This window comes from Portunus trituberculatus, chromosome 47, assembly GCF_017591435.1.
Source record: "Portunus trituberculatus isolate SZX2019 chromosome 47, ASM1759143v1, whole genome shotgun sequence".
Taxonomy (NCBI): Eukaryota; Metazoa; Arthropoda; class Malacostraca; order Decapoda; family Portunidae; genus Portunus; species Portunus trituberculatus.
This window is the reverse complement of record NC_059301.1, coordinates 6,932,560-6,955,450: the sequence shown is the minus strand read 5'-3', so window position 1 is coordinate 6,955,450 and position 22,891 is coordinate 6,932,560. Positions and strand designations below refer to the sequence as shown.

The following is a 22,891-nucleotide window of genomic DNA, read 5'->3' as shown; positions in this document are numbered from 1 at the left end:
TGGCTTGCATCAAGCTTGCTCTATTTGTGATCTGTCTTTCCTTACTGAGTCTTGGTCATCCCCTTTTAGAGATTTTTGTGAAATTTCTATTGCCTTAAACATCAAAACCTTTACATAGAGTCTGACATAAAGCTTTGATCTCTAAATTACACACCTATAGCTTCGTTTCTCTCTGCAACTTCATCTCAAGTTTCCTCTCTGACCATTCTATTGCTGCTGTGGTAGATGGCCACTCTTCTCCTAAATCTATCAACAATGATGTTCCTCAGGCTTCTGTCTCGTCCATTTAATTTTACATAAATATGATTTAATCAGCATGGAAAGACGTTGGTTGTACTTCATTTGCTGCCACTGTATGTGTGTGTGTGTACTTCACCACAGTCACCTACTGGTCACCTAGCCAGTTTTCCCAATTCCTGATGTCGGATATTCTTGGGTTGCCATTGATCGCTGGCTGTTTTAATACGGGACTCGGCATACAGCCAGCCAGCTCGCAAGAGACACACATTCTAAAATTCATATCATAATAAATCTTGAGGTATTGAGTCTTTGTACTGCAAAACGTTAATTCCAAGTGTTTATCCTAACATTATCCATATGATCTGGTAATACACACTCTACAAAACTGTTATTATAAGTTTAATACTCAGTCGCGGTTTCAATGCTCTCGCATTTTTTACTAGTCTCAACTACATATTTGGTTTGAAACATTTTTTCATATAGTTCAACAGAGAGCACTGTTTCTCCTCTAAATATTACAAAGGAATACATTCTGTAATAATCTTGGTAGAGCAACATTTTTGCGGCCGAAGGCATATCAAACCGAAAAGACTAACTGAACTCGGGAACACCGAGTCCTCTCAAAACACCAAAACAACCCCGCGGCCCGCGGTTGTTTGGAAGCTCGTGTGGAGTAGGGTGACCAGACGTCCCCGATTTCAGTGACCTGTCCCCGGCTACTGCTGTCCCCGGTTTTCTGTAACTGAAAGATCACTTGATGCGTTAAAAACTACTCCTTTTGATTATGATAATTATGTCCTTTTATCATTACTCTTTTAGAATGTCAAGAATAAGGAGAAGGCCTTAGTTTCCGTGAAGACGGTGAAGTGTATAGCGGACACATTTTAACAGCTAATGGGTGTTCATGATCTCAGATATTTCATCAGGTAGAGATTTTTTTTCTTTGCAACTTGGGTAAATAAGGCGAGAGAAACTTTTGATTGCTGGTTTAGAAATGGTACGGATAGTGTCCCCGTTTTAGTTTTTCCAGTGCAAAAACACTACATGTTTTTACCTCCCTGAACTGAAAATGTCCCCGGAATTTGTCTCAGAAATCTGGTCACCCTAGTGTGGAGTGTTCTTAGAGCTGGAATAGAATGCCGGTTTATACATGTGCTGTAGCTGACTGCAATGCTATATAAAAAAAGAAAAACCAAGGCGTGAAAGGATGGACTGTGTTTCCCAGGAAGAAAGACGCGGCTCGAAGAAGATTATGGGAGACACGACGTGAAGAGCTACCAAGGACCATGCTATCTGCTCAAAGCACTTCATAGATTGGTGCAAAGGACCATCAGCATCGCATCCAGACCCTGAACTGTTTGCCTATAACCGGCAGGGGGGCAGGTAGAAACCTGCTTGATGTTGTTTACATACGGAACGGACAATCTTTCACTGAAGTCATACAATGATTTTGCATCAAAACATCGTGTTTATTTGATATTCATCACATTTTATGGATTTGATTGCTAATTAATTATCTTGAACCAATGAAATGTGCTTGCTTACTGAAAATAATGTAATTCACTCAAGGTGATGAAGTGTCCCAAAACAGAGCATTTTTGGCTCGTTTTGCCATATTATTTTCTCTGTGCTTGGTGAAGCTGATTAGAGAGGTTCCTAATAATTTATTACATAGTTTGGTAGCACATATATGACGTAAATTTTTTTTTCCAGCATACCGAGTTGAATGTGCTAAATTAAGTTATCTGGTGAATCTGGCAGCTTTTCAGCACTTTCTGACGTCGGGAAATACGGAGTGAGCTCATATCTCATAGACCAATCTTCAGGTAGGACTGAGACCATAATAAACCATAGTTCCAATATTGATACCTATAAATCAGGCAATTCATTCTAATCTTAGCAAAACTTCAAGTTTATAAAAAATTTTGATGTATTTTTTTTACAATTTTGATTTGTACATACTGTAAATGAAGGCTGGTATAATGAGCCTCCATTCCCGCTCGTTAATCTGCCTTCCCTGTTCCACTGCTCCACTCAACTCCGGCGTTCGGACCGGCCGTTGCCGCCACGCCATCGCCTACGTGGCTACGTAGAACTCCGAGTGAAGCATCGGGGTTTCATTTGCCTCACTATTCGACCCTGCACCAAGGCGACCTCCTACACATCGGTTGGTCTAACTTTATATACCGTATTTTACGGCTTGCAAGATGCTACATCTTGGAAGACGCACCCTAATATTTGAAAGAAATTTCTAAGAAAAAAAAAGTCATTCTCATACAAGAACGCATTCACCATATACCCGACCACTGTACACAAAAAACATCAGAAGCAAGGAGTCTGCAAGACACTATTGTTTCACCACTCATTACAAATTTGCTGGAGCACTCACCACAAATTTAAAACTATGTAAATAAAAACACCATAGGTAAATACATATACACAATGAAACAGTCCATCTCTTGTATTAGTGGCGGGCGACAGCATGTTTTGGACCTGTTGTTTACATTATGAAATCACTTGTCCGATCGCCAAAACCGAACACGTCAGTGCTGCAGTTTGTATTTATTTTATTTTGCAGTCGTGCTTCATAGGCTTTATCAATGTGAATACAATTCACAAGTGGAGTTTTGACTCTTGCTTGAATGAGTAAGCCACTTGGATGTTCTATTAATAAAGGTATAAAGGCACCTGGCATGATGTGTGTGCGTTTGTGTGCATGTATGTGTGTGTTGCAATGAGACGAGGGAGCGGCCCGTTTTCTCCACACACTGAGTAGGCTGCAGGAAGGATTATGGTATTGTAAATACTTGTAACACCTAAGTACTGAGTTTACATAATATAAAAGGCCAAATTAAAAGGTACTTAAGCTAACATCATAATGTAATGACTCAACATACAAATCCAGATCGCTATCTGTCAAGTGCCCAAGCTCACTTGAGGTTGGATGCTGCCTTACAATACAACATTCATCTTGGAAGACGCACTAGTATTTTTCAGGGTATTTTTTAGGAAAAAAGTGGGTCTTGTAAGCCGTAAAATATGGTAGTACGTTAAACCGAAAATTCGTTAGACGAACGTTAGTTAAGCGGAGTATTACTGTATATATATATATATATATATATATATATATATATATATATATATATATATATATATATATATGTGTGTGTGTGTGTGTGTGTGTGTGTGTGTGTGTATGTGTGTAATATACACATGTGTATGTGGCTAAAGAATTAATTCCAAGTTACTGTTGCACTTAATGTTCACTGGGTAAAGGATTGTGTATTATTCTTGGTACATAAAATGATCCCTGGATTTCGAAGCCTTAAAATTGGCAAAAAAAACTTGTCTTATATTACAGCATATACAGTATTACTTCTTACTATATCTTGAATACAAGCACTAAAAATTTTACCTACATAATCCTTCTTACATCCACATGTTAGCTGTTCAATGTAGATTTCTTTACAGGAAAAGCAATGCATGTTAATCAAGGAATGAATAAGCAGAAGAAAACAACACATAAAAGCATTTACATAAGATTAATTCATAATAAAGAAGAACTATAGTAATAATCACTCATCATTTTCACTTGAAACATACATTCTATCTCGCAATTGCTGGTTATCTGTAGTTGTTCCCACTTGCTTTAGTGATCTCTCCAATGTGTTCGTTGCATTGTTGATTGAGAAAAGATTTGTTGTTATCTTATCACACAGCTGCAAAATAAACAAAGATTAATAGTACATTAAAGTGGATATAATGAAAATGGTCAAGATTATAAAAATACTTGAAAAATAACCAACTTGTGCTTGAGATAATTTTATACTTTGTGTCTTATTAATGACCAGACAACTACTATGAACTAAGATACATAGAGACAAATACAGTAGATAAACCAATAAATAAATACCTATACATAATGAAACAATTCATCTTCAAAGTTTTATCACTAGCAATACTAAATGACTAACGATTTTCATCACCTTATTGAGCATCAGTCATTCAATTAACAATGTAGAGAGAGAGAGAGAGAGAGAGAGAGAGAGAGAGAGAGAGAGAGAGAGAGAGAGAGAGAGAGAGAGAGAGAGAGAGAGAGAGAGAGAGAGAGAGAGAGAGAGAGAGAGAGAGAGAGAGAGAGAGAGAGAGAGAGTGAGTATATATTAAGTACACCACCTTCTTGAGTTTTGTGCTTGGTTGGTTCCTTAGATATAACACCAAAGTCGAGTATCGCAAAACTAAAGATATTGAAAATACAGAAAAATACTTCTTCATTCTTACCCATTAAGAAGCTAACTTTTACTCCCTCTGCACTTCTTTATTTCAAAATATAGTGGACCCTCAGACTTGGAACACCTTCAACATGGAATATTTTGTACATGGAACAAAAATTTCAATAACATTTTTTCCTCAGTGTTGGAAAAAAATTTCAGACATGGAACAATCAGAGGCAGCCAAATCCAGCCAAATCTGGGTAAAACAAGAGGTAACAACATCAGTTGTCGCTTTGTTTTGACTCTGTATTGTGGCCTTGCACTTTTCCCAGCTGGGATCAAGATATCTGACCAGTTTTTCATTTGACCCGAGTCACTTAACCAGGCAGAATGGTTGAATAGTATCTCATATACGTACACTGATCTCATAAGTAACAAAGTGACAAGTAACAAAGTAACAAGGCACCATTGGCAGTGTCACGGCAGTCTGCTCTATTACAACTAGTGGACAATCTCTGAGTCATGATTAGTGTGTTGAGGTGAGAAAGAGACATTGTGAAGTAATCATTACTCATCTGGTTCAGCTTCATACCTCTGTCTCAACAGAATCTTTTGTAGTACTTTAATGAGGCTTGTTGTAAGTTAGATGATGTTGTATAATAATAATAATAATAATAATAATAATAATAATAATAATAATAATAATAATAATAATAATAATAATAATGATAATAATAATAATGATAATAATAAGATAGTCAAACAAAAAACCATGTGGAGATCATAACAGTGTGTTGATAAAGACAGAGGGTGGATAAGTGTGTGGGCTGGCAGGTAGTGTGAAGTGACAGTAGGGAAGGGAAGCATGTGGCAGACTTCAAAATCACAGTTATGTTTGTTTCTTTTTGTCTTGGCCTCTCAATTTCTTCTTGAAATTTCTGACTTTAATTTTCATCAAATTATGCCTGTAAGATACAAGCATATACGTATACAAGCAATGAGTGATACATAATTTTTTTTAGCATGAGTCAAGCTATGACACAACAGCACAAACCATTTTAAAAATGGCTTGGAGTAGAGGGAAAAGTTATTTAATTCTAAAAAAATAAATAAATAAATAAAATAATCATAGAATGATCATTTATAGTCTCAAACACTGGGTGAGTGAAAAAAATTCATGTGAAATTTTTGAAATATTCAATCTACCAGAAGTTCTTATGGAGGAGAACTCCCCTTCCAAACAATAAGTTTCAGCTTCCCTTGCCCTCCCACACCATCATCTATGTGTGCCATGAAGTTTGCTACCAAAATAGATAATATCAATTTTACACTGTTCAATTTTTATTTATTTAGGAGAAAATTTGGGATCTTGGAACAGATGAAAATTTTTTACATTGTTTCCTATGGGAAAAACAGTTTGGACTTGGAGGATTTTGGGGAAGGAACAGCCTCCGGGAATTAATTCTGTTCCAAGTCCGATGGTCCACTCAATATACCTTTATAATTTATTGTTGTGTTGCAGTTTCAGTGAATAATGCTTTTGTAAAAACAAAAACATTGGAAACACACTTTATTGAAAAAGAAAAAAAGGAGAAAATAAATTAAAAGAATATCAACATTTCATGCAACACTGCAATCTCTGGTACAGTGTTCAGTGGCATTGTTAACTGAAATACATAAGAAATAAACAATGACAAGTATATCAACAGTAATGTGGAAGAAAATAACTAAGTGTTTATTACAGTATTTAAAAAAAAAAAAATTGTGTAATGTGGCACTGGAAGAGGAAGAGGAGATGAATAGAGTTGCCAGATGTTGATTATCATTGGTATATTCACATCTACATATGTACCAATGATGAGCAGAGTTGCCAAATGTTAAATATCATTAGTACATGTTCTAATGTAAACAAATCGTATACAAATTTCAAGGTAAAAATGTATCACAGTATTGAAGGGGTTAACCCTCTGTTATCGCGCCTTCCGCAATCGCACATACTTAAAAAGCTAAACATATTTCTATATTGGGCATGAAGTTACTGCTATCGCTTGCTTGTCATTCTAAAACTCCCAGGTTATAATGTCATGTGATAGTTGAGCCTCTATATACTTTTACTGAGAAATAGTTCTTCACATAGTTCCCCAATTTACCTATCCATCTTGGCTCATAATCATCCACAATGAGGTACCATATTTAAAGGCATATAGGATGCACCTTTTTCCAGTACTTTTACCAACCCTAACTGCATTTATCATTATTCTATTGCTATTATTATTGTTATCATTACCAGTATTATCACCTTAAAAATTAATTATCATAAAAATTAAAGATATCCAACATTTGAGGCTGTGATGCATGTTTACTAATGTAAGTTGATTGCCACTCTGACTCAAGTGTCATCTAATCATGAGGAGTAACACTAAATTCATAATCATAAAAATATTAAAAAACATGCATCAACACCATCACCATTATAGCAGTAGAAGGAAAAGAATATACAGGCAACCCCCGCTTAATGAAGGTTCACACAACAAAATTTTGTTACAACGAAGGTTTCATTTTATTACCATCTGTTCATTTAACAAACACCAAACTCCCTTTAATGAAGTTTTATCCAGGTAATTTTTTCCAAGTTTGAAAGCCCCGCCGCATCACGCAAGCCGACAGGCTTTTGAATACACCAGCGCCTCTCGTGGACAACACACGCACCACTCACGCCCCCTCTTTAAAACAATAACAGCGTCAGCAGCAGCTTGTCTTCCCTCGCTCAACTTACCACCAAAACGCCCTGCAATGTCGCCTAGCATTGCTAAGAAGACCAGGAAGTCTCTTACTCTCGAAGTGAAGCTGGATATTATTCACAGACACGAGAGGCGAGAAAACTAATAGCATTGCTCGCCACCATCTTGACTCCATCTACTGTCTCTACTATTTTCAAGTCAGCAGACTCTATTAAGAAGGCTGGTGAGACTGTATCTTCCTTGCAAGCTAAAAGAACCACCTGAACTCATGACTTTACAATGGATAAAAGGGAAAGCCTTGTGGAAATGTGGTACATAAGTTTTGTATGTGATACAATGATGCGCCTTTTGTTTACATTCCACAGGTTGCCAGTGGCATTTAGGGAGGCGGTGGCATTGTGAAAAAGGTGCTGAGCGTGGGATCGGGCAGACGTCCACGCGTAGGTTCGAATCCCACCACGTACAGCCTTAAAACACTTTGCCATTTGTCGAGTGGTTTAAAGTTACCTACATGTCACCATGATACCCAGGTTCTAGGTGGTTATACTCAAGATGAGCTTGGGTGGTGATATGGGCCCTAATATGGGTACCACTATAAATAAAATTGCCTGCACCACTAATGGGTGGAAGCTGAACAGCGCTTCCCATACACTCTTCAAGTGTGCCTACAGGCGCTATAGGCCTTACCGTAAAAAAAAGAAGAAAAAAAAAAAAAGTTAGTGTCTTTCCCGTTTCACTCTCTCTCCCTTCATATATTTAAGTTCATCAACATTATAAAGTTACGTACATACATACATTAGTGTACATTATAATGACTTAAATTAAACTGCCTAAATGTTTTACTTCATAATTTTTACTTTCATTAAACCTTTCCCTGTACTATGATGCACACTCGGTTTGATAACTCTCAATGGAAGTTCAAGTCAGGGGTTAAATTTGTTATAATCGGTTCGCTTAACGAAATTTTGTTTAACGATGGTTTTTAGGAATCTAACCTCCTCGTTAAGTGGGGTTGCCTGCATATATATATATATATATATATATATATATATATATATATATATATATATATATATATATATATATATATATATATACAGTAAAGTCCCGGGTTACGTCGGTCTCGAGTTATGTCAAACTCGTAGTTACGTCAGTCCACTATAAGGCAATTTAAGATTAAAAAATTGAAAATTTATAAATCGTAAAGCGCGGGATTTATTGTTATTGTTGGTGGTTACCCATCACACCGCCCGCCTCACGCTTAAATACAATAACACCCTGCCTCAGTTCCACCACACCGTCGCCCCTGGCAAGAGTGTTATCCTACTTCTGTGTTTACTGACTCAAGTTCTTAGTATCTTGCTCAATGGCACCAAAGAGAAAACTTCTTAGTGAAAGCAGTGATTCTAAGAAAAAGAAAACCATTACGCTACAAGAAAAAGTGGACATAATTAAAAGACATGAGAAGGGAGGCAGCAGCAGTGTGAGAGGGAGTGAAAAAGAAAATGGGAAGCCCGTTACCATGACAATGGGGAGGTTGACGACCTTGAGGGTTCGCGCACCCATCACAACAATAACAACTCCAGAGCCTTTGCCTGGGCCACACGACACTCGCAGCTCACTTGCACCATCTGCGCCTGTCTGCTGATCCCTATTCCCCTTTCCTATTGCATTTCCTGCCCCGCTGCCCACGCTTCTACTCCCACCGCACTGCACTACGCTCCCAGCTGTCTGCCCTGGGCATCACAACATTCGACCTGCACACCCTCCTGGCGGCCTCAGGGCCACCCCTCTCAGCAACCTGCAGTCCTTCGCGTTCGTGGCCCTAATCAACAACAAAAACAAACTTGTGTTTCATATTCCTATATAGTTGTAAATAATATAATAATACAACCTTTAACTTACCTGAATGACCATAAACAATAATTGGTTGAAAACTCGATAACATGCTTTGAAATGTACGGAAACTCGAGTTACGTACAAAATCGACTTATGTCATATTTCAGGAATGTAACTCTGACGTAAACCGAGACCTTACTGTATGTATATATATATATACATATATATATATATATATATATATATATATATATATATATATATATATATATATATATATATATATATATGCAAAGGAGTTCGTCTTGTTAAATATCAAGGAAAACAGGGAAGCCAGTGGAAAGTCCAGTACTTGTCAGTAACATTTATTCCGCGACGTTTCGCCCTCTTCAATGGGCATTTTCAAGCTAAGATAGAGGGATTATGCTTCAGTATAAAATGAGTACAAAGATTTAGTCACTATCAAAAAAGTGTCATTAATAATAATTTACTATAGAATATGACAACTGAGAATACAAAATTAAAACTAAGACAATAAAACAACTTACAAATATAAAAATAGAAACAACTAGAATATACCTGTTGACTCAAGTGGACAGGTGAGAGAACTAACGAAACGAGACGAAAACGTAGCAGACGAAAGTTCAGAGGGAGAAGGGTTAGGCCTAACTATAAAATCATTAGTTTGTCCGAACCTATCTGTGAGTTGAGTTCTGGTTTGTTGTGTTTTATCAGAAGTGCTTCAAGTATTTGTCTATCTAATTGGCTCCTAGGCTTGTGTATTACCCTAAAGTCTTCTGAGATGAAAGGGTGGTCAAATCTGTGGGCGTGTTCCCTAATGGAAGAGAAGGATGGATTCGTTATGGGCTTATTTGTCCTAGGTGATATACCCTTGTGTTCAGCAATCCTATATTTTAGGTTCCTCTTTGTCTCTCCAATATACCGAGCTTTACAGCTCAGACAAGTGAATTCGTATATAATATTGGATGAGAGATCACGAGGAACAGTATCTTTAAATTTAAAAAATTATCCAATAGTGAGTGTGTTGGTAAAGACATAACAAAATTTAGTGTCTGGAAAGTAATGCTTTAAAACAAAATCTAGTTTGTTCCTAATTGAATAACTGAGATGACCGTAGAAGGGTAATTTGATATATTTCTTAGTTTTTGCGTTAGATTCAAAGGTTGGACGCACATTAAATTTATCGTTGAGGAAGCTTTGTATACGTTTATTAATGATGTTAAGGGGGAAGCCATTATTACAGAAAAAAGTTCTTAAATAATTAATTTCTTTATCAAAGGAGAACCAGTCTGAAGATAAATGATAGCACCTATAGAGAAGAGTACTGATTGCATTTGTTTTAAAAAGTTCAGGTATGACGGATAAGTATTTTAGTCCGAGTCCTGTGAACGTGTTTTTGCGGTAGCCTGCTATGTGTAGCCTATTGTTTTCCCGCGTAAGAAGCACATCTAAGAAGAGGAGAGAGTGGTTTTTCTCTATTTCACAAGTAAACTCAATGTTAGGATGCTGAGAATTTAGATAGGAAAGGAATTTAGGTATGTGTTCATGATTCCGGAAGAGCAAGAACGTGTCGTCAACGTAACATCTATAAAGGAGTGGTTTAAAGGTAGTAGAACAGTTATCTAACCAATGACTCTCATGATGACATAAAAATATGTTAGCTAAAGAAGGACCAAGACATGAACCCATAGCTACTCCATCAGTTTGTACATATAGGCATTTATTAAAAAGAAATGGAGAATCTTTAACCGCTTATTGAAGTAAACTTTAAACTTTTTTTTTTTTTTTTTAACGTAGGGAAGAGGGCCAGCCAAGGGCAAAAAAAAAGAAAGTTAGCAAAAGGCCCACTTGAGCGCTGGCTCTCCAAAGAGTTCAAAAAGTGCCAAAACCGTCAGCCAGAATTAGGGGAGCAAATACCTCGATACCTCCCTCTTAAAAGAAGACAAGTTGTAGGAATTCGGAAATACAGATGCAGGGAGGGAGTTCCAGAGTTTACCAGTGAAAGGGATGAATGATTGAGCGTGCTGGTTAACTCTTGCATTAGAGAGTTGGACAGAATAGGGATGAGAGGAAGAAGAAAGCCTTGTGCAGCGTGGCTGCAGGAGGAGGGGAGGCATGCAGTTAGCAAGATCAGTAGAACAGTTACCATGAAAATAGCGATAAAATATAGAAAGGGATGCAACATTTCGGCGGTATAATATTTATAGTTTCATCCAGTGGTATATTGGTGAATAGGGACTTGACATCAAAGCTTGCCATGATCATATTGCTAACATCTAATGTATGTGCTTCTTCGACAAATGAATAAGAGTTTTTTATTGTGTATTGATTTGACATTAACAGTTCGAGGAGGGGGACGAAAAATTTTGCTAGCTTATAATTGAATGTTCCGATGGTGCTGATAATGGGTCTAATGGGAACATCAGGTTTGTGCGTTTTAGGGAGGCCATACAAGATGCCAGGAGATGAGCCACTACTAAAAAGTTGATTAAAAGCATCGTTAGTAATTACTTTAAGTTTAAGGAGTTTACTGAGAAGTCTAAACAATTTATCTTTCAGTTTTGTTATGTAACTAAAGGCGCTGTCTTTAATGATTTTAAATTTAGATGTATCATTAAGTATATTTTCAACTTTTTTAATATAATCATCTTTGTTCATAACTACGGTACCGCATCCCTTGTCTGGTCTGATGATGACAATAGAGTTATCTGCTTTTAAACTAGTTAATGCTTCAAAGAGAGTTTTAGGCAATTTAGTAAACAAACGCTTAACTTGATCAAATTCGCGAAAAGAAGTATGGATTATGGATGAAATCTCCTTGACTAGTTTATCCCATTGTTGAGTCGGAAGTGGTAAACCCTTAAGTGTCTTTGCTAAGCTTTTGAAGAAAAATAATGATTTATGAAGTCTATCTTAAGGTTGGGGATGCAAAAAGAAGGTCCTAACGATAATACGTCAAGCTCTGAGGTAGTTAGAGATCTATTGGAAAGGTTGATTACTACTTTATCCATGTCAGTTGAATTATTGATGGGAGTACCTAAAGCTTTAAGTTTTTTGTATGAGTGGCTTTAATATTATTTAATTTATTGTCCATACTTCGCTTTAGTCTGCTAAAGATACACGTGAAATCTAGATACGAGACTGAATTCTTAAATGTGGTGTAGGCCGTTTCGTAATTAGTCAATTGCTTTTTAAGGGTAACGTTTTTAGTATGTATCTCTAAATTCAGTAACTTAAACTGGCAAGAACGGTTAGTCTTTGATGTTTTAACATTTGGGTTATGAACTTTAAAGTAGAGAAATTTTGGTAGTATGTTATAAGATTTACATTTTGTTAGAAATTCCAAGTCTAGCTTGGTTTTATTATACTTGAAATAGGCATTTTCTAGACTTCTATAAATTTTGATGCAAGAGTTACCATATCTTTTGGTTAGAATTGAAGAAAAAGAGGTGTGTCTAGGAAACCTAATCCTGAGGATGAAGGTAAAAACAATAGAGGTAATGGCTAACCAGTTCATGATTGTAAGGGGAGCGTTGAGTCCTCCTGTGTTTCATTTGAGTCACTGCAGCTGGGTCACCGCAGTAGGTAAGTCCCGTTGAAAGCCATGATGTTGAAGAAGAATACACAAGCCTAGGAGCCAATTAGATAGACAAATACTTGAAGCACTTCTGATAAAACACAACAAACCAGAACTCAACTCACAGATAGGTTCAGAAAAACTAATGATTTTATAGTTAGGCCTAACCCTTCTCCCTCTGAGCTTTCGTCTGCTACATTTTCGTCTCGTTTCGTTAGTTCTCTCACCTGTCCACTTGAGTCAACAGGTATATTCTAGTTGTTTCTATTTTTATATTTGTAAGTTGTTTTATTGTCTTAGTTTTAATTTTGTATTCTCAGCTGTCATATTCTATAGTAAATTATTATTAATGACACTTTTTTAATAGTGACTAAATCTTTGTACTCATTTAATACTGAAGCATAATCCCTCTATCTTAGCTTGAAAATGCCCATTGAAGAGGGCGAAACGTCGCGGAATAAATGTTACTGACAAGTACTGGACTTTCCACTGGCTTCCCTGTTTTCCTTGATATATATATATATATATATATATATATATATATATATATATATATATATATATATATATATATATATATATATATATATAGTGGGGCAAATCAAATGCCCGAGTTATGATAGGCTATTAGGAAAAGTAAAACAATACTTACAGAATTATTTGTTGTTTTATTTGAATCAGTATACAATGCCGTTTGTGTGATCACTTTTTGAAGATGGCATCAGGAAGATGGTGGCCATCTGTAGCGATGCACTGTTGAAGGCGATGTCTGAAGTTTTCGGCTGCTCTTCAGCACATCTCAAGGGGTATTGCAGTGATTTCCTCCTGAATTTGCATCTTCAATTCTTCCAAATTGTGTGGCCAACTTCTGAACACTTTCTCCTTGAAATAATCCCACAGGAAAAAGTCGCAAATGCTCAAATCAGGTGAGCGTGGAGGCCACTCGACATCACCCCTCCGAGAAACGAGGCGTGCCGGGAACATCTGTCGCAATTTGACCATTGCAACTTGAGTAGTGTGGGCTGTTGCTCCATCTTGTTGGAACCAGATGTCTCCCAGATTTGTTTCTTCACTTAATTCTTCCAATTTCGGTTAAAAAAAGTCTTCCAACATCGCAAGATAACGTTGAGAGTTGACGGTGACAGATATTCCTTCCTCCTCAAAGACATATGGTCCAATTACCCAAAATTTGGAAACTGCACACCAAACATTAACTTTAGGGGAATGGAGCAGTGAAGTCGGCCACACAATTTGGAAGAACTGAAGATGTGAATTCGGGAGGAAATCGCTGCAATACCCCTTGAGATGTGTCGAAGAGCAGCTGAAAACTTCAGACATCGCCTTCAATAGTGCATCGCTATACAGATGGCCACCATCTTCCTGATGCCATCTTCAAAAAGTTATCACACAAACGGCATTGTATACTGATTCAAATAAAACAACAAATAATTCTGTAAGTATTGTTTTGCTTTTCCTGATAGCCTATCAAAACTTGGGCATTTGATTTGCCCCATCCTGTATATATATATATATATATATATATATATATATATATATATATATATATATATATATATATATATATATATATATATATATATATATATATATATATATATATATATATATATATATATATATATATATATATATATATATATATATACAGTAAGGTCTCGGTTTACGTCAGAGTTACGTTCCTGAAACATGACGTAAGTCGATTTTGTACGTAACTTGAGTTTCCGTACATTTCAAAGCATATTATGGAGTTTTCAACCAATCATTGTTTATGGTCATTCAGGTAAGTTAAAGGTTATATTGTTATATTATTTACAAGTATGTAGGAATATGAAACACAAGCTTGTTTTTGTTGTTGATTAGGGCCACAAACGCAAAGGACTGCAGGTTGTAGAGAGGGGTGGATGCCTGAGGCTGCCAGAAGGGTGGGCAGGTCGAATGTTTTGACGCCCAGGGTGGACAGCTGGGAGCGTAGTGCAGTGCGGTGGGAGTAGAAGCGTGAGCAGCGGGGCAGGAAATGCAATAGGAAAGGGCAATAGGGATCAGCAGACAGGCGCAGACGGTGCAAGTCAGCTGCGAGTGTCGTGTGGCCCAGGCGAAGGCTCCGGAGTTGTTATTGTTGTGATGGGTGTGCGAGCCCTCAAGGTCGTCAACCTCCCCGTTGTCATGGTAACGGGCTTCCCATTTTCTTCTTCCCTCCCTCACACACATCTCCTGCCTCCCATGTTCTCATGTCTTTTAATTATGTCCTCTTTTTCTTGTAGCGTAATGGTTTTCCTTTTCTTAGCATCACTGCTGTCACTAAGAAGTTTTCTCTTTGGTGCCATTGAGCAAGATACTAAGAACTTGAGTCAGTAAACACAGAAGTAGGATAACACTCTTGCCAGGGGCGACGGTGTGGTGGAACTGAGGCAGGGTGTTATTGTATTCAAGCGTGAGGCGGGCGGTGTGGTGGGCAACCACCAACAATAACAATAAATCCCGCACTTTACGATTTATAAATTTTCAATTTTTTTAATCTTAAATTGCCTTATAGTGGACTGACGTAACTACGAGTTTGACGTAACTCGAGACCGATGTAACCCGGGACTTTACTGTATGTATATATATATATATATATATATATATATATATATATATATATATATATATATATATATATATATATATATATATATATATATATATATATATATATATATATATATATATATATATATATATATATATATATATATATATATATATATATATATATATATATATATATATATATATATATATATATATATATATATATATATATATATATATACTTTATTGAGAAATAGAATATTGGAGGGTCTGTGTAGCAGGCAGGTCTGTGTGTAAAGTCCCATAACACATAAACAGAGAATGGAAATGACAAGGAAAGTTCAAATTTTCCCCCCCGTACCTTTCCACTGTTATGTATTTTCATATAAAACTAACATAACTTGTCAATGAATTCATCGTTTTTATGCATGGCAGTCAAATGGTTGAGGATAAACATATCTAGTCTATACAAATAAGGAACTGTGTGGGTAACACATGAACCTGCCATAAAATGCCCTTAGTGTGTAGCGCGCTAACCATGGTAGGGCATTCCTAGGTTATAATGAAACTAAATTGTACTGATCCACAGGGTGAGGCTAATAATCTGTACGATGTTGCCATATCTCTCATTACTTCAACAAAAACATAATAACAGTTCTCTATTCAAATTAATGCATGACTTCACTTAAAAAAAGGAGGAGGGGACACAAGACATATGAAGATCTCTGTAGGTGATTATGCTATAAGTAAAATTAAATACAGTAATGGTGCTGGTTATAAAAAAAAAAATGAGACTGCTAATTTACATAATATTTTATTTACTGTGATGTCCTCTAGAGATAGCCAGTCTAATGTAATAAGTGGTGAAAAAAAAAAAAGATGAAGAGACTCTTTATCTTGGTCTAGCTGTACATCACACATTAGACAAGGAAGTATTGGTGTGTCCTTCCATTATGGCAACCAGATGAGTAGTGAGTCAATTTGCACATGTGTGCCAGCATGGTGACCTGACTCCGCCCTTTCTCCATGTAAAATCCCATCTCGGGTTGAGAGGCAATGTTGCCTAACCCAAAAAGCTACATCGTCATACATGTACATGAAATACATTAATTTTATTTGGTAGATAACACTTAATTGTGTCACCTGCCATTTAATGAAATCATCACAATATTCTTAGAGTGAGAGGAGAGAAAAAGGTAAAGGAACAAGAAGCTGAAGCAAAGAGAAGGAGAATGGAGGAAAAGAAAAGAAAGAATAAGAGGAGGAGAGGAAGAGCAAAAGGGTAGAAAAATAGTTCAGAGCACTTTTCTGCCCCAAAAAGCAGAAAGGTGAGGAGACAGACTCTTCAGACAGTGTGGATGAGCCAATCTTGGACAATGACTTGGATTATTTCATTGAAGATATGAATGAATTGAGCAAAATGTCAATGTGATACAAGAGCAAAAGTGAGAATAAAGAGTACACTGTGTGACAGCTGGTGATATGAGGAATGTGTGAGTGGGAAGTCTCAGGAAGACACTATGGCAATGGAGGTTTGAGTTTTTATGATACATAAATACAGTGGAGACTCAATACTCAAACTTTTCAATACTCGAACGCAAAAGTTCAATTTAATACTCAAAAAAATACCTGACAGTCAAACGTCCACACCCTTGGTTGTAAACAAAGGCTCCCTGGCATCCTCCTTCCCCCTCCGCCAGTTGTGACTTGTGCTGCTGCGGTCATCAGAATAACGTTTTCCTACATTCTGTCTGTAGTTTTTTTTACTTTTTTTTTATTTATAAACTTACATTAACACCAAAGGCTTATTAGTGGTGAAAATATCTGGTAATCAAACGGTCGCAAATTTGGTCGTATACAAAGCTCTGTCATCTCCCTTCTCGCAGCAGCCACTATACAGTTTTGATGCTGTATTATTGGTAATACCAGTATTACTGTAATAGTGGTATACCGGTATTACATCCTGTATATATATATATATATATATATATATATATATATATATATATATATATATATATATATATATATATATATATATATATATATATATATATATATATATATATATATATATATATATATATATATATATATATATATATATATATATATATATATATATATATATATATATATATATATATATACAGTAAGGTCTCGGTTTACGTCAGAGTTACGTTCCTGAAACATGACGTAAGTCGATTTTGTACGTAACTCGAGTTTCCGTACATATCAAAGCATATTATGGAGTTTTCAACCAATCATTGTTTATGGTGGTGCGCATCACTAGTCCTACCGCAGTCTTAAGATAAACAACAATCTTCTGCGTTCTGTCGATAGTTTTTCATTTAGAAACTTACGATGACACCAAAGAGGCTTAGCAGTGATGAAAATAAGGAATATGGTGAGAGCGCAAGTGTTAGTGAGCCACAGCACTCCATTAGTGGATTTACAGGAATCACATCAAGAGAAAAGTTACAAAAGACGCTTTCATGGATGGTGACTCATCCTCCGGGGACCTTCCTCCTTTTCCCAACCCTTCTTCCCTCCTCTTCTAAGTTATCCATCACCAGCCTTCACTTACGGTATGTACAAAACAAAATAGTTAAAATAAAAATATATTGAAATTTTTTAAAACTTGAGGTTTTGCTAAGATTAGAACGAATTATCTGATTTATAGGTATCAATAGTCAAACTTTTTAATACTCGAACAGCCATTTGGAACGAATTAAGTTCGAGTATTGAGTCTCCACTGTATAATTTAGGCTGTCTTGCTACTGTTTAATGAAACTTTACATGGATTACTTTCAACATTTACATCCTAATTCTATTGGAGATTTATTTGTTTATGATTTTCAACACTAACAGTTTTTCTCAGTTTGTTTGTCAATATGTGTAAAAATAAAAAGCTAGTTTGTGATCTTTTTTTTTTTCATTTATCATTTTTTTACTTTACTCCTTGACAGGGAAGAGGAATTACTAACTACTTAATGACAACTATTTTGATAGCCTGTGCATAAAAATAAAGAACTTGAGGCACCTAGTGCGATAGCCCAACATCCCATAGCACACTGACCTACCACTGGTGCAATTCCCTCCTCTACCTAGCACATAAACCCAGCTATGGTCAGACCATTTTACCAAGAGTGTTTTCGTGTTAGCTTTATCAGGAATTTCCTGGCCTGTGGCGGTGCCACACTTGCACTAGTATGGGCCTAAAATCAGATACTAAATACTTCAAATTGAATGTTTTTTTAATACATATATACATTCTGATGCTCTACAAAGGCAAGTTAAGTGTATTTTAAGTTTACTTTCAAATATATTTTCATTGTTTTTGCAAACACCACAATACTTAACAACATTTCCTCTGAGCATTGTCACATCCCCTTGGATATCCGAGTGAGGTCACATGTCAAAATGACCGTGTTAATCTATGAGTCACATCCTCTCCCGCTACCAGCCAGGATGAAAGCTACCTCTCCCACTCGCTCTCATGTCCTCCAAAGCCAAGAAAGAGATTATTTACTCAGTAAATAAGTATTTCTTGCAAGAAAAGGGTAATAAGGGGCCATTAATTGATCCTTCAAGATCTATAGCCCAAACAGCAACAGCTACCAACATGAGTAAGGTAACAATTAGAAGAATTTGTTCAACTACAATCAGGCTTGCATGAAACAGAGATCACCAGCACATCCTGTGTTCTCCTCGCCGACAAAGAAGCGCTGTGCAACTGTAACCAATATCAGTGGTGTGGAAAATGTCATTAATAAAGAATAATAACATATATCACATGTTATTATGTCAAAAAGAAACCTATCACATTTAAACAAAATTTATAATATTTATTATGGACAGAGAGAGAGAGAGAGAGAGAGAGAGAGAGAGAGAGAGAGAGAGAGAGAGAGAGAGAGAGAGAGAGAGAGAGAGATTTATAATATTTATAATGAGAGAGAGAGAGAGAGAGAGAGAGAGAGAGAGAGAGAGAGAGAGAGAGAGAGAGAGAGAGAGAGAGAGAGAGAGAGAGAGAGAGAGAGAGAGAGAGAGAGGTGGTGTGTGGGGAGACAGGCAGGCTCTAATCTAATAATTTGTCCAGTACAAGGTTTGACATCACCACAGGCTGGCAAATCTCCAAAAAAGCTGACACCAAAACACTCTTGATAAAATGGTCAGACCATAGCAGGCACACTGAGCCGTCCTAACCTTCCTTCACTAACGGTACTCCATGCGGAGAAACTGCAGCAATAGAGGGTAGTGCATTACTTGCCATCATAGCAGATACAATTTTACACTACTGATGAAACATTTGTTATTTCATTTGAGTCTGGAGATTTTGTAACTGATATTGTCTGCTTAGGGTAGCACAAACTGCCACCTCTACTCTAGTTCTTCATATATTTTCTCAATCTACCCATCCACCTTAGCTCCTAATCTCCACAAATGAGGTACTGTATTTGATGGTGCAGTGGTTTTACCCACTACAGGGATTGATAGGTAGCTGTGAGAGCGGTCACAGGCTAATTGGAGGCTCAGCATTGGTGTGCATAAATGGTGCACAGCACAACCCCAAACCAGGAGCACTAATACACACTTGCTGGATGCTTTACATTTAATAATACATTGGTTCACAGCACATACAAACAACTGGGACTGATACGTCACAGCACTTACACAACACAATATCACGCTAACCTAACAAACCTATCCTGTGTCACCCAACCTGGTGCACCTACTTCCAGCACAACCTGGGTTTACCCAAGAAAAGTCACATTGACCTTAACAATGAGTGAAACCCCTACCCTACACCTATTTCAGACCATATGTTTGGCACTAAGGATTTTCCTCCCTACACTGAACCTTCCATCTCCTGAATCTCATGCACTTTATATTTCTGCCTGGAATCATGCCAAGTCTATTCCTCAACTTGGCAAACACTCTTTCATAAATAGAAAATGTCAAAATCTTTCAAACTCCAACTCCCCTCGTGACTTCTGGCATCTGGCCAAAAACATCTTCAATAGCTTTACTTCTTCATCTTTCCCACCTTTATTTCATCCTGATGGCACCACTGCCATCTCGTCTACCTCTAAAGCTGAACTCTTCTCTCAAACCTTTGCTTACAACTCCACCTTGGATGATTCTGGGCTTGTTCCTCCTTCTCCTCCTCCCTCTGCCTATTTCATACCTACAATTAAAGTTCTTCGTAATAATGTTTTCCATGCCATCGCTGGCCTAAACCCTCAGAAGGCTTATGGACCTGATGGGGTTCCTCCTCTTGTTCTCAAAAACTGTGCTTCCATGCCAGGCCAAACTCTTTCAACTATGTCTATCAACTTCTTCCTTTCCTTCTTGATGGAAGTTTGCCGAGTCGCTGCGAGTCTCTGCCTCATCTGTGGGTGATCTCATCTCTGCTTTATTTTTTGGTATTCCATGTAAGATTTCACTTTATGTATTACAAAACAATCCTTTCTTGGGGGCAAGGTTTGCAAAATGCTAATAGAAATGTCGTTCTGTGAACATAAATGCATATTTAACCCTTAACTTCCGGGGATTAAAATATTTTTTCCTGTCTAATGACGGGGAAAAATGGTACACCTAAAAATTGTCAGAACACAGTTTGAATACTGATAATTATTTTCTCTGTGTTATTCTGAATACAATGATGTACTTTCCAGCTCGATATGACGTCTGAGAGTTTAGTTATTGCCTTATCAAAGTTTCCTCCTCCGGGCACGGTGTGACCAGTCAAGAGGAAACAGCCGGAGAGCGACGCTCTCTCTCTCTCTCTCTCTCTCTCTCTCTCTCTCTCTCTGTGTGTGTGTGTGAGAGAGAGAGAGAGAGAGAGAGAGAGAGAGAGAGAGAGAGAGAGAGAGAGAGAGAGAGAGAGAGAGAGAGAGAGAGAGAGAGAGAGAGAGGAGAGAGTAGGAGGAGGAAGGACATATTATCACTGATTTCTGAGACACGTGTGTGTGTGTGTGTGTGTGTGTGTGTGTGTGTGTGTGTGTGTGTGTGTGTCATATATCACTGATTTCTGAGACACGTGTGTGTGTGTGTGTGTGTGTGTGTGTGTGTGTGTGTGTGTGTGTGTGTGTGTGTGTGTGTGTGTGTGTGTGTATTTACTCTCTCTCTCTCTCTCTCTCTCTCTCTCTCTCTCTCTCTCTTGCAGAAGTGTATTTCAATATGTTGTCATATCTGTCCCTTGTGTACCGTGCAAAGATTGGCATGTACAGCAGATCACTCTTCTTCCAATAATCATACCTCAAAGCTTTTCTCGAATGACTCATAAGAAGCGTGACGGCTATGAACGTCAGGAGTTCATTTCTTGTGATGTTTTTCCACTCTTTCTCGTGAGAGCTATGGGGCACATCATCATCATCTGCTGTTTCTTCATCATGAAAAGTGTTGCTCTCACTCACTATATGGTCCAAGAAAGCATCACTGAGAAACGCCATGAAATAGTCACAATTGTGTTGCACAGGAGGGAATTCAGCTGTTATGCCAGGAGACACAGATAAATCAGGCATAACTGGGAAAAATCATCATTGAATTCCCTCCATTGAAAGACAGGTCGGGGTCTCGCGCCACCTCTGCCACGCCCCCTTGATCGTCTCCCCAGAACGCGAGGAGCACGCGCATGCCTCGTCTCCTAGAAACACTCTGTGTCCTTGACACATTATCTGGAGTCTGTTCTTCATCATTATTGCCTTCACTGTCACTTATACTGTGTAAGAGTCTCTGTCTCTCTGTCTGTTCTCCTGAGAAAGCAGGTGAATGATGCTCTACATCCGTGTCCTCACTACTAGTCTCTTCACTTTCCCCAGTTTCTTCTTCTATATATTCACTGTCACTTTCTTCTAGCTCAGAACCACTGCTAAGTAAAGGGTTCTGCCTTGCTCCATGGTGATTTACAATCTGACCCGATCCTTCGCTGTTATCACTGACCTTTCTACCCAGCGCGTCACCGGAGTTGCCAAGTGTCGCCCATAAAACGGGAAAACAGTTCAGTTACCTCTAAAATTAGGAGCTCTTGTGGAAACACTTGTGTGGTAAAAGATGCCAGATACTTCTACTCACCATCCGCCTCAAGAGAGCGCGCGAGAGACTTAAAATTACGCCGGGAAAAATCTTGATTACTGGGACGAATCCCGTCACTTCGGACGTTCTGACGCAAACGTTTATATACGACCGCCGGAAGTTAAGGGTTAAGACAGTACCACCACCTGGAGAAGTGGTGTTACCAGCAACCTGAGAGCAACCTCATAGCAATCTCTCGTTACCGTCCCTCCAAGCATTCATGGATGCCATTTTGCGGCAGGAGGTTGCTCTGATGTTGTTAAAGTTTCTTGGATCCAGCTCCTGGCAGTCAATGAGTGGGCTACCAACCTCCGCCCGCCAACAGCAACGAATCTTTGTGGATGCTATTTTATGAAGGTTGGAATGTGAGCAGGAGGTTGCTATGGAGGTTGTCTGTATCAACATAGACAACAACCTGCTTCTTGGATCTGGCCCCAGATCTCCCACCTATCGGCCAGCTGCAGAACTCTCTGGCACAGTTTGAAATTGCGTCTGGCACTCAGTTTGAAAATGCAGTTGGGCCAAATCGCATATAAGCAAACCGATCACACCTTTTAAATTAATTATAATATTTTTTCGGTCGCGTTATA

The 22,891-nt window shown here is 37.7% G+C and overlaps 1 protein-coding gene across 8 annotated transcripts in view; it reads right to left on the bottom strand.

Annotated features, from left to right (window-relative positions):
* Window positions 1-22,891, bottom strand: part of LOC123498001 (syntaxin-7-like) — a 41,052-nt gene that overhangs the window by 8,625 nt on the left and 9,536 nt on the right. For 5 of the 8 annotated variants that reach the window (XM_045245067.1, XM_045245066.1, XM_045245065.1 and 2 more), the window contains exon 3: window positions 3,844-3,959. In XM_045245067.1, the coding sequence (XP_045101002.1) occupies window positions 3,844-3,959 (116 nt within the window). Of the gene's footprint in view, window positions 1-3,843; window positions 3,960-12,564; window positions 12,686-22,891 lie in introns of all 8 variants that reach the window. The other 3 variants (XR_006672610.1, XM_045245063.1, XM_045245064.1) reach the window with 1 other exon arrangement.